Source organism: Pituophis catenifer, unplaced genomic scaffold (genome assembly GCF_029215685.1).
Source record: "Pituophis catenifer annectens isolate HBS135680 unplaced genomic scaffold, rPitCat1.0.hap2 SCAF_6, whole genome shotgun sequence".
Taxonomy (NCBI): Eukaryota; Metazoa; Chordata; class Lepidosauria; order Squamata; family Colubridae; genus Pituophis; species Pituophis catenifer.
This window is the reverse complement of record NW_027256886.1, coordinates 42,533,651-42,545,279: the sequence shown is the minus strand read 5'-3', so window position 1 is coordinate 42,545,279 and position 11,629 is coordinate 42,533,651. Positions and strand designations below refer to the sequence as shown.

The following is an 11,629-nucleotide window of genomic DNA, read 5'->3' as shown; positions in this document are numbered from 1 at the left end:
TTTACTTTTAATACTGATTTGTGATTCAATGGTTATTTCAAGCAACAAATAGCATTGATACTAAGCAACATGTCCATTACCAATCTCTATCCAGGCTATATTCAACAAGTTGTTTTTCCAGTCAATGGGACAAATTAATGTTTCAACAGCTACAATTTAGCTGCAGCTCTAGAACATGTATGGTATGTTTTTATAACACACTTAACAAGGTTATTTAAAGAGACAGGAGTCTAGCGTTATCCCTTCCCCAACAGGCAGAAATCTGTACTGGGTATGACCTAGTTAAACCTTCACCGATATAGTAAAGTAATAATCAGAACATGGCACAATTGGCTAGTATCCCAACTCTTTTTGTAGCGAAAATTACACCCCCCGTTAGCCAGAATGGCCTTGCGTTTCTCCAGCTATTTATCATTAATGCACCGGATAAGCTGTCATGCACAGTATTGAAACCAAATAGTCAAGCACTTAAGCCTGGAGCCCCCAGTTTATTAATTATTCTATGTTCAATGAACAGAACATCCAAAATTTATTTTATGTAAAAAAAAAAAGTTGAAATGGTATGGTCTTTTAAACAGAACTTTTCAGCAGTCCTTCCCAGCTTTATATTTCAACAACTTTTACTCTTGTGAAGTGCAGCTTTTTCCTAATATTCACAGTAGTATACACTATCATGATCACTGTGCAGTGATCTATTCTTATCCACTTTGTTGCAATTCTGCTATATTCATTAATGAGATGTCCTTCGACATTATTAAATGAAGGAAACCTTCTGTTTCTTTATAGTGTCTTTTACAGCAAATGAGTATCCCACTGTTAAGGCTTTTCAAAATTAGATTGAATAGGAAATGCTTCATAAAAATCTAGGTAGAATACTATATTCATACTTTATAAAAACAGCACTAATAAAGAATATAAGAAAGGAATTAGATATTGCCAATTTTACATCTAAACAACAGTTTCATCCTGATGTTCTAAACACTAAACTAGCTTGGAGCTGTTCAAATCAGCACACTGTCCTTACCATCCTCTCTTGCTTCATTTCAATTATTTCAGGAAATTTTTATTAAGATAAATGGGAGACTAGTTTACAGCAAAGAACCAGCCTTCACCATTTTTATTTCCAATATCATTTTGCAGCTCCGAAGGTATTCTTAGAGAAAATTATGAGTAGTTTCAGCCCAGCACTTTTGTTTCTCGAAGTATCCAACTTACCCCGTCCCTCAAAGATAAGCAGGGACAGAAAGTGGCAACCTATTGTTGGTAAATTGGTGTTTTATAGAATTCCACATTCCTGTTGTCAACCATATTATAACATATTCTCAGCACTCTAAATGAGCCTTATGCTTTCACCAATTTATATTTTCTCAAACATAGCTACCCAAGATAGCTAAACAACTAAGTAACCCTTTCCATAGTTCTTGCCATTTGTATTTAGAATTCTGAACTTTATAATTATCCCAAATTGTAATAATTTATTTTGTTTATGACTACATGTGTTTCATGTATGCAAAATTACTATAAATGAAAATTGTTTGAATTCCTCTAGTAGATAGCTATGGTTTATAGTGGTTAATTTTTATACCACTAAATGACGAATATAAGAATGTAGCATTCCAGCAACATGATGAAGAATAGCAGAACTGAACTTGCTATGCTCAGTTCGATGTCTTTCTCTTAAGAGGCATCTTCTCCAGAAGCTTTCAACAAATGGGTTATTTATCTAACCCCATATATTGCACGCAGGAGATTCTGCTACCTCTGTGCTGTACTGCACTGCAGTAAAAAGTGAGGCTTGAGGGTTGTATCCATTGTGATTAGGATTCCAGCAGCCTATAGAAAAGGCAGTCCACCCCTAAAAAGGAAGGAAACCTCTCCATTTTTGTCCAAAGCTTTGCTGAACTGCAAGAAAAGTGGTTCAAGGCCAACAGCACAAAAGATTGTCAGTCAGGATTCACAGAGTGATGTTTCACCTGCCTGGGGTCCCAAGCAGAAACCTGTAAAAAATAGATGACAGATTTAGATGAGAAAAAGAAAGGATACACACTGCAAACCATGCTTCCCAAAGCTTACTATCAAAGAGCCTGTAGTACAGTGGACTAAAGCACTGTTATTAACAACTGCTGCTTGCAATTACTGCAAGTTCAAATCTCACCAGGCTCAAGGTTGACTCAGCGTTCCATCCTTTCAAAGGTAGGTGAAATGAGGACCCAGATTGTGGGGGCAATAAGCTGACTTTGTATAAATATACAAAAGTATGAAGGCTATTGCTTAACGCATTGTAAGCCGCCCTGAGTCTCTGGAGAAGGGCGGCATATAAATTAAAGCAAAAAAAAAAAAAAGTCAAATTATTCATTTAAGCATTGTATGACTAGTTTCATTACAGAGGCTTTTTAAACAGCTAATATCAAGGAGACCTAGTTGATCAGGGCTGCTATTAAAAATGAAAGAAACAGTACTATGTAAACCTTACCATTCTCCTCGTGCTATGACAGCTTCTTTACGTACAAGGCGCTTCTTGTCATCCAAAGGCTTGGCCAATGCTCGAATGACTCGTGGCTTGAATGGGATCACCTGTCATGAATTGGAAAGCACCACTTTAATGAGGACTCAACTAAAGCCCCACTTATAAACAAATGAGGGAGATGAACTGCCAAATTACCAGCCACATTTGCTTTCACCACTTACCACTGGGGTAGGTAAGGAGGCAAGTGCATGGAGGCACTGAAGTGCAGCAATACGGATTGCCTGCAACGCATAAAAGGCAGGAAATTAACTTTCTAAGCTTCTTCCAGATAGAAAAGGAGAGAATAATCTTAGAAAGGAAATACTACTCTCCTCACCATGGCAGAATTGTCTGTTAGGTTAAGAAACTTGCCCACAAGTGTGTCGATGTGGAGATGCATAACATGAGGTGCATCAAGTAGCAATGGCTGTATGCAACGTAAAGTTGAAAGCTGCACCACATGGTCAGAACATGACAGAGATTCTAGCAACAGAGGCAGCAACTGTGGGGATGGGGAAAGAAGAAAAGGAAAGGGTCACATTTCCTTTACTATTATACATTTGGATTTAAGGAACCTCCAACAGGTAAAGAGAACCTTGGCCATTATTTCATACTCACTGTAGGCAGCTCTGTCACTAGCACTGGCTTGGGCAAGTGATTTAATATGTGAGACAGGCCTTTCAGGTAATTTGGTTTCACATCTAGGAGGAAAAAGGCAATCCAGTTAAGATTTTTCTAGAAAAATATCATCGCAACATCCATTTGCAAGAGATTCCGACAGCCACAGACCGAGGCCCATAGTGAAAACACTTGTTGGCAGTAAAGAGAAAGCCATGTCATTCTTCTATGTCTCAATTTTTTCTCTAATCATGGAGCTGGACAATTAAGGCTGCAAATTCTCCTGTCTGCCCCTCAAGCAATAATAGAAAGCCCAAACCTTGCAAGAAATAAAGCAGGAAAGAGCATAACGTTCCTTTTCTCCTGTGCAGAGAATATACTGCCCAGGAAATGCTTTTTAATGAAATATGAGATTTCTTACCAGGAGTGGATGTGTGGAAACTTTGCACCAACTGTGGCACACAATCTGTGAAGAAACGCTGGCGGAACATGAGACGCACCTCAGCATGACAGCTCTTGCCCAATACATCAGTAGAATCGGCCATGAGCAAGGCAAAGCCATCGCCCACTGCAGAGCCAAGAATGGAGTCCCCCAAAAGTTGGAGTAGCTGTAGAGCAAACAACGGGAGGACATGTTTAAGGAAGAGGTCAAAGTATTAGGCCTTTATGAGAATCCCAGCTTTTCTCTGGAGCTCACCTTGTCAGTCAGCTGTTTGATTAATGGGTGGTAGCGAAGCAACAACGCTTTACTCACCTGCAAGGACAAAAAGATACAATAAACTCTGAAACTAGAATGGAGGAAGGATGAGTGTGCATACAGCATTATGCAAACTTACCCACAACAGCAGAGTAAGGGCCTGGCGTTGATAGGGATCTTCATTCAAGCCTTGTTCCAACGTTTTTATGGCCATTTCCAAGAGCTGATCTAAGTGTGACCCTGAAAACAGTAGAAACATAGTGAGCAACTGTTACACCTATTTTCTAATAGTTAAACTAAGTAATATGTTGCAATATTTTCAGGATCAGACTCAATAAATTTAGCAAGAGTTAAAGATTTAAATATATCTTCTTTTATTCACATTAGGCATTCTATATTCACTGAATATTCACAGATAGAAGCAAGGAAGTGGGTGCATACAGCTCCTTATATATACAATGGGTGGAGCTAGATATGGGAATGGTGAATTATGAATACATTAAGAAGTGAAGAATAAGTTAACCCCTGATACCCCGTTCATATACTATTTACACATTAGAGAATAAGGCATTTACATCTGACAAATCCCCCTCTAAATGCCGATTCGTTATGCAACACCAATTACATTCAGATTCAGGACAGTACAAAACATATAACCTAGAAGTTAAATATTTATGCTGTTTAGAAGGTAAAGGTTTTGTCAATATGTCAGCTAATTGTTCTGAAGTTTCACAATGTACTGCTTTTATAAATCCATCCTGAGATAATTGTCTCACATGTTTAAATTTTATATCTATGTGTCTGGACCTTTGTCCAATGGCGTCAGATCTAGATATTTCAATAGCTGCCTTATTGTCTTCATGCATAACAAAAGGCAAAGCAGGTTTTTTCCAGACATCTGAAATCAAATCATTAAACCATACAAGGTTATTTGCAGCTTTAGATAAACAAACATATTCCGCTTCAGTCGTTGAAGTGGCCACTAATTCTTGTTTACCAGTGTACCAGTAAACTGGACAGTCATTTAAGAGAAATATATAACCAGATGTACTCTTTCTACATGAGATGTCTCCAGCCCAGTCCGCATCTGCGTAACATGTGAGCTTTGGTTCTTTACTATCTTTGGGTTCCAACATTAAACAAAAGTCTAATGTATTTTTCAGATATCTTAATATTCTTTTAACAGCTTCCCAGTGGTACATTGTTGGCTTGCTGACATGTCTGGATAATAAATTGAGAGGTAAAGCGATATCTGGTCTTGTCCAGTTAGATATATAAAGAAGTGAACCTATGACTGATCTATAAAATGTATTATCTTTGAATTCAGGGGATGATTCATCAGCATTTCTTAGAAAATCAGTCTGCATAGGAGTATCACAAGGTTTGGCATCACTCAGATTGCATTTGTTCAAGAGGTCTATGATCTTATCTCTCTGAGTAAGTTTGAATCCTCTTTTAGTCTTATTAATTTGAACACCAAGATATTTGTTTACTTTGCCTAAAGATTTCAATGAGAAATGTTCACTTAGCTTAGTCACAAAAGCTTCTCTTCTCTCTTTATGTTTTCCTATGTATAAAATGTCATCCACATAGATCAATACAAATTCTATGTAATCATCATCCTTTTTAACAAAGAAACAGTTATCAGCAGTGGTGGCATTAAAGTCCATGGTTTTGAGTACTTTTACTAAACAATCATACCATCGTTTACCAGATTGTTTTAACCCGTATAAACTCTTGTTTAACAACCAAGTCTCATTCTTGTTTGTGTATTGACTGTGAGGTGCTCTTACATATATTTCCTTATCTAGTTTTGCGTGTAGATACGCAGTCTGTATGTCATATTGGAATACATCTAGATTAAGTGCTGATGCTACCACTAGAGCTGTTTTGACACTTTCAGTTCTTACTGTGGGGGAATACGTGTCAGTATAGTCCTCCGGATATTTCTGTGCATAACCTTGTGCAACTAGTCTAGCTTTGTATAGGGTATTGCCTCCCTCTAAGTTCTTAATTTTATATATCCACCTGGTACCAATAATTGTTTTATCCTTTGGTGCAACTGCAGGTGTAAATACATTTAATCCTTGTAATTGCTAGGCATCTGATTTCTGGTGTTTCTAATTATTTTTTCAGGTTTACTATTGTTATCATGCAAATATCTTGCTTCCTTTTTTGTTAGTGTGTCTGTCTTTATTTTGTGTTGGCTATTTATCCATGTTTTGGTTTTGTTTTTATATTTGTTGATATCTTGCTTTTCTATAGTCCCTTTCTCTTGAGATTTTGTATCTTTGTCTTTACTTGGAAATATTTCATTAAGATGTATTTTAGACCAGTTGGCCTGTTCATGGAATACAGCTGTTCTGGAGACTATAAATTTGTTATTATTATCAATGAATCTGTACCCTTTAGTGCCTGTCTCATATCCCATAAATCTGAGTCTCCTGGACACGTTCTCTCCCTTTCTTCTTAATTGCTTAGGTATGTGTACGTCTGCAGTGACTCCGAATATGTGCATGTGTGCCAATTTTGGTTTCCTATTATACATCACTTCATATGGTGTCTTATTTACAATGCTGGACCAGGTTCTATTCTGTGTGTAATTGGAATAATGTAGGGCTTCTGACCAGAATTGTTTGCTTAAGCCAGCATCTTCCAATGTGCATCTAATCATGGTTTGTAATGTTGAGTTCTTTCTCTCTGCAATCCCGTTCTGGAACGCAGAAAAAGGGCTAGACGTGTAATGTAACATTCCTCTGTCCTTTAACCATTGGGAGAATTCCTTGGACATGAATTCACATCCCCTATCTGTCATGATTTGTTTTATTTTGATATTGTGTTGTGTTTCTATGCGTTTATAAAATTCTTTAAATTTTTGAAAGGTTTCATCTTTGTGTTTTAATGTATAAACAAATCCATAGCGGCTATAATCGTCTACTATGGTCAAGAAGTAACGTTTTCTATAAGTGATTGATGGAGTTAGTGGACCAACTAAGTCCATGTGTACCAAATCAAAAATTTTGTTGGTTGATCTAGTAGATTTTCTTGGCCTGGGGCTAGTTTTTAGTTTTGTGGATTTACATACTGAGCATTCCAAATAGTTTTCACAATTTTTTATTTTAACACCTTCTGCGTGTTCAGTCATTTTTTGTACTACAGGAAAACTGGCATGTCCTAACTTCCTATGTAAGATGTGAGCACACTCATCATGAATTGGCTTACCTATTTTTGGTTTTTTTTCATTGTGTGCATCTTTGTGATCATGAGATATTTTACATTCATCATTGTCACTGTTGCTAATGTTTTCATCATCTACTTCAATACAATCTTCCATATTTGAGTCAATGTTATGCAACCATTTTTCTTTTGTTATCAGATAAGGTAGGCCTCCTTTAATCATCACAGTGCCTATATCTATTTTATTTTTCTCCAGAGTCGCCTTTCCTTTAGAAAAAACAATGTTAATATCAGAATCTCTACTTAGTTTTATGGCACTTAGTATGTTATGAGGTATTTCAGGTATTAGCAATACCCCCTCTATTTTTCCTAGACCAGGTAAGGTTACATTCCCTCTACCTAATACTTGAACCTTTTCTTGGTTAGCTACCTTTATTACAAATTTATCTTCTACAAATGAAGACAATATATTTTTGTTATTAGTGGTGTGATTAGTTGCTCCAGAATCAATAAGCCAATTATTGTTCTCGTTCTGCTGTATGTTAATGTTGTCTTGTTTATTTAGTCCATTCAGTGAACCAGATTTTCTATCCTTTGAATTATCTCTGCCCCCTCTATTCTCTTTGTAATTTGGTGGGCTTCTATATCTATGTCTATCCATGGAAGACTGTCTATAATTGTATTTGTTTCTATATTCAGACCTATGTCTTTCTTTTGAAGTTTTAGGACAATCTCTTCTATTGTGTTCCCTGGATCCACAGTTATGACATTTAAATGTTTCATTATATTTTTCTTGGAAAGCTACTTTCCTATATGGTTTGTGTTCTATGTGTTTGTTAGAACGATCCCTTCTTGAATTGTCTTCTGCTATTAATTTATTGGATAGACTTTCTATGGATAAGTATCCTAGATTGATTGTGTCTAAATGTGACATATAATTGTCCCATGATGGATCAAGTGAGTTGATAATAACACTTTTCATTGTTTGGTCTGAAATCACCTCCCCTCTTAAATGCAGTTCAGCTCTTATTTTGTTTAAAGATATTAAGTGCTCACTTATGGAAACCCCTGGTTTTATCCTAGATGAAAAGAAATCTTTAGACATCCTTGTGGTGGTAGCTACACTGTCACTGTGAAACAAATTGAACATGCATTGAATAATTTCTGAAACAGTCAGATTTTGCTTAATGCTGTGATACATTGCAGGAGATACACTAGATATTAATAAGAAAAATGCTCTATGATGTAAACAGTCTATTTTTAGAGTCCAAGGTCTTTTTGGGGGACTAGTGATAAAAAATAGTAAGTTTTCCTTCATAAAGACAACCTGGAGCTGCTGATACCATTCTTGTAAATTAATGCCATCTATCCTTAGCTTTGGGAAGTCACTGGGTAAATTTCCGACATTATTAGGTCCATTACTTACGACCTGAGGCAGTCCGTGGTCTCGTAAATGTAGAAAGTCACAAAACGGCGTGGGGATGCTCGCAACGAGCCTGCATGGTCTTCTCGTCAGTTCATGTCTTCCCGGAGCGTCTGCGTAGTCTTGCGCATGCGGGTTGTCCATTTCTTCCCTGGAGTCGTCGTGAGAGGTTCTCCTCGTTGCGGCTCGCTCGCTCTGCTCCTCCTCAGACGAATCGGTCTCTGGCTCGATCTTGGGAGTCCTGGCGATGGCGGCTGCTCTTCCTCTTCTTTTGAGTGCGTTGGTGCTTGCTTCGGTCTGTGGCGTGGGATGGTATCGGCAGGGCTCTCTGGGTTCGGGCGTCGGCGCTCTCGTAGTCAGAATGGGAGCGGGCAGGTCTTGAGTCATTGGCTTGCTCGTTCGCTTCTTCGTTAGTTTTTTAGTAATTCTTAGTTTTGGCCCAAATGCAGCAAAAAGCATTTTCATTGCTGATTTTATTTGATCGTTTGTTGAATCACCTTCACTTTCTGATTCTGATTCTTCTGAGGTGTTTGAATCTTCTTTTTCGTTTTCGTTGTCTGATAATGTTTTTCGTGCCAGAAATTTTGAATTGAGTCTTCTGATTGGCTCTGCTTCGCTCACCCTGGAGGTCTGTTGAAACCAAGATGGCTGCCATTCAAAATTTCGCGCGGGATCACCGTTTTTCTTCTTCACAATAATTTTTTCTGCAGTCATATCACTCACTATTTTTGGGTCTTTTGATTTTTCATTAGTGATGTGCATCTCTCTCGCTGCTCCGCTGTTCTTCAGCATGTCTTGGAGTTTCGCGATGAGGCTTTCATCATTCTTCTGACTCTTCAATAGTTTTAATATCTCTGACCTGAGTTCGTTATTCTCTATTTCGATTTCCTCCTGATAATCATTTTCATCTATTATTTCTTCGTCTTCAGTGGTGTATTCTTCGGATTCTCTCGAAATCGCGTTTGTGGATTCGTTGATTATTTCTTGTTCTGTTTCCATTTCTTTGCTGTATGCCCTGGTGTTGGGCCTATCTTTCTTAGACATTTTTAAGTATTTATTGAGTCAATTAACCATCCTCTGCTACCAGCTTGTTGCAATATTTTCAGGATCAGACTCAATAAATTTAGCAAGAGTTAAAGATTTAAATATATCTTCTTTTATTCACATTAGGCATTCTATATTCACTGAATATTCACAGATAGAAGCAAGGAAGTGGGTGCATACAGCTTCTTATATATACAATGGGTGGAGCTAGATATGGGAGTGGTGAATTATGAATACATTAAGAAGTGAAGAATAAGTTAACCCCTGATACCCCGTTCATATACTATTTACACATTAGAGAATAAGGCATTTACATCTGACATAATATGTAGCACAATCCAGTTTTAGAGTTTCAGTAGCATGAGAGTATTACCCTGATTCTAAGGCTTTCATTTATTACCTTCTGGGTATTTGTTAATCAGTCCTGCAAAGCATTTGGCAGCAGCAGTAGCAGTGAATGGGCAGTCACAGGAACAGCTAAGAGCTAGAAGCTCATGCAACAACCGATCCTGCTGAGGAATTGCCACCTGCAAGGAAAACAGACACTGCAGAAGAAGAAAGGTAACAGAAAACTTCCCACAAGGCTTCTCACCTTGGCATCACATAGTGCTGATCTATTCTCAAGTAAATTTCCAAATGTTCCTGACCTACAATGTCCACAATCCTCACCACCAGCAATGTTGATTAGAATGATGGAAGTTGATGTGTGGATGTTTGAAAGACTATAAATTATCCCATCCCATTCTCTAAAACACCACTGAAAATTCTCCCCAGGACTCACTGTTCTTGGCAGTGAACATACGAAGGCCATAAGGAGAGCAACCAGTCTTCTTGGGGCTGCTGTTGGACATGGCCCATCCTGTAGAAAAGACATCATTTTTACTATGCAGGCTATCCAGAACTATCTAGGAATGCTTTTCCATACAGAGAGCCATTTTTGGTATAGTGCTTAAGGTGCTAGACTAGAAACCAGGAGATCATGAGTTCTAGTCCTTCCTTAGGCACAGAAGCTGGTTGGGTGATTCTGAGACTGTCATTCACTCTCAGCTCAACTTACTTCAGGGAATTGGTGATATGGGGAAAATAGAAGGAGGAAGTCCTAAGTACACCACCTTGAATTGCATCAAATAAATAGCTGGCAGAGATTAAGCTCAAATACCTGAAAGGGATGAAAAGGGCTGGGATAGTTGTTTCCAGGCAAGAAGGAAAGTTCTCCATCCAGGAAGAGAGGTACCACTTTGGACACACTCTGGGAAGCCAACCTGCCATAATATAACAATTGACACTATATTAACGCACAGAAATGTCAGGAGAAAGAGATTACCAACACCTTTCCTAATATTGGATTTATGTCAGACAGAAACCCAGTCTTATCCAAATGAAATATTAAATTGTATAGCATCAGAAACCACAGGAAGGGACCTGTTACTCACTCTGGGCTTAAGTGCATGCAGGCCGCACTGATGACTAACACCATGGATGATAAAGCTTCTTCTGTTAGCAGAACTTTGTCAAGTGTTGTTTGAGAATTTTCTGAAAGTGGTAATAGAAATTGAGATGTTTGTTCTTATTAGTTCTTTTCAGGGGTCCTTCCAATGTATTGCCTGTTAATGGCTGTTTCACAGAGAAGAAATTATAACAGAAGAAGCAGCTCTGAACAGATGAAGGAGGAATAAAAGCCAGCCCAACACATGAATTTAAACACACAAAACTTTATCTCTCTTCTTGCTCAGAACTCAGAAGTACAAAGAAAATTATTTTATTAGTCAATATAGGATTGGAAAAAAGAACAATCCAACCTTAACTGCAGGTACTGCTAAAATTTAGTTGAGAGGGTGTAAAAGAGTGAGTATTTCTGCCATCCTACCTTCCAAAGCAGCTTGCACTGCTAAGCCTAGCAAGCAGGGCACCACCACCTGATGGAAATACCAGTATGTCTGAGCATTTTGCTGGCACTGAAGGGCGACTTGTTGCAAGCTGTGGCACACAGATACCACTGAATTATTACTTGCTGGCATTTTGCCTGCAAAAACAAGAGGAATTTTAAAACCCACAACTCATAGTATTAAAAAAAGAACTTGTACTTATTGATAATTCACATATTTGAAAAATGATCATTACATTGTCTGTGATTGAATTATCACCCTGTGGCATAATGATTAGA

At 37.9% G+C, this 11,629-nt stretch overlaps 1 protein-coding gene across 2 annotated transcripts in view; it reads right to left on the bottom strand.

Moving 5' to 3' along the window:
* Nucleotides 1–468: 468 nt before the first annotated feature.
* The window catches only part of MMS19 (MMS19 homolog, cytosolic iron-sulfur assembly component), a 30,643-nt gene continuing 19,482 nt past the window's right edge, over nucleotides 469–11,629 (bottom strand). For both annotated transcript variants that reach the window (XM_070946395.1, XM_070946396.1), the window contains 13 exons: nucleotides 11,333–11,488; nucleotides 10,899–10,998; nucleotides 10,625–10,727; nucleotides 10,247–10,324; nucleotides 9,866–9,992; nucleotides 3,961–4,061; nucleotides 3,822–3,878; nucleotides 3,546–3,732; nucleotides 3,125–3,207; nucleotides 2,844–3,008; nucleotides 2,689–2,748; nucleotides 2,474–2,574; nucleotides 469–1,997 (listed from right to left, as the gene is read on the bottom strand). In XM_070946395.1, the coding sequence (XP_070802496.1) occupies nucleotides 1,970–1,997; nucleotides 2,474–2,574; nucleotides 2,689–2,748; nucleotides 2,844–3,008; nucleotides 3,125–3,207; nucleotides 3,546–3,732; nucleotides 3,822–3,878; nucleotides 3,961–4,061; nucleotides 9,866–9,992; nucleotides 10,247–10,324; nucleotides 10,625–10,727; nucleotides 10,899–10,998; nucleotides 11,333–11,488 (1,346 nt within the window). In that variant the 3' untranslated portion in view covers nucleotides 469–1,969. The remainder of the gene's footprint in view (nucleotides 1,998–2,473; nucleotides 2,575–2,688; nucleotides 2,749–2,843; nucleotides 3,009–3,124; nucleotides 3,208–3,545; nucleotides 3,733–3,821; nucleotides 3,879–3,960; nucleotides 4,062–9,865; nucleotides 9,993–10,246; nucleotides 10,325–10,624; nucleotides 10,728–10,898; nucleotides 10,999–11,332; nucleotides 11,489–11,629) is intronic.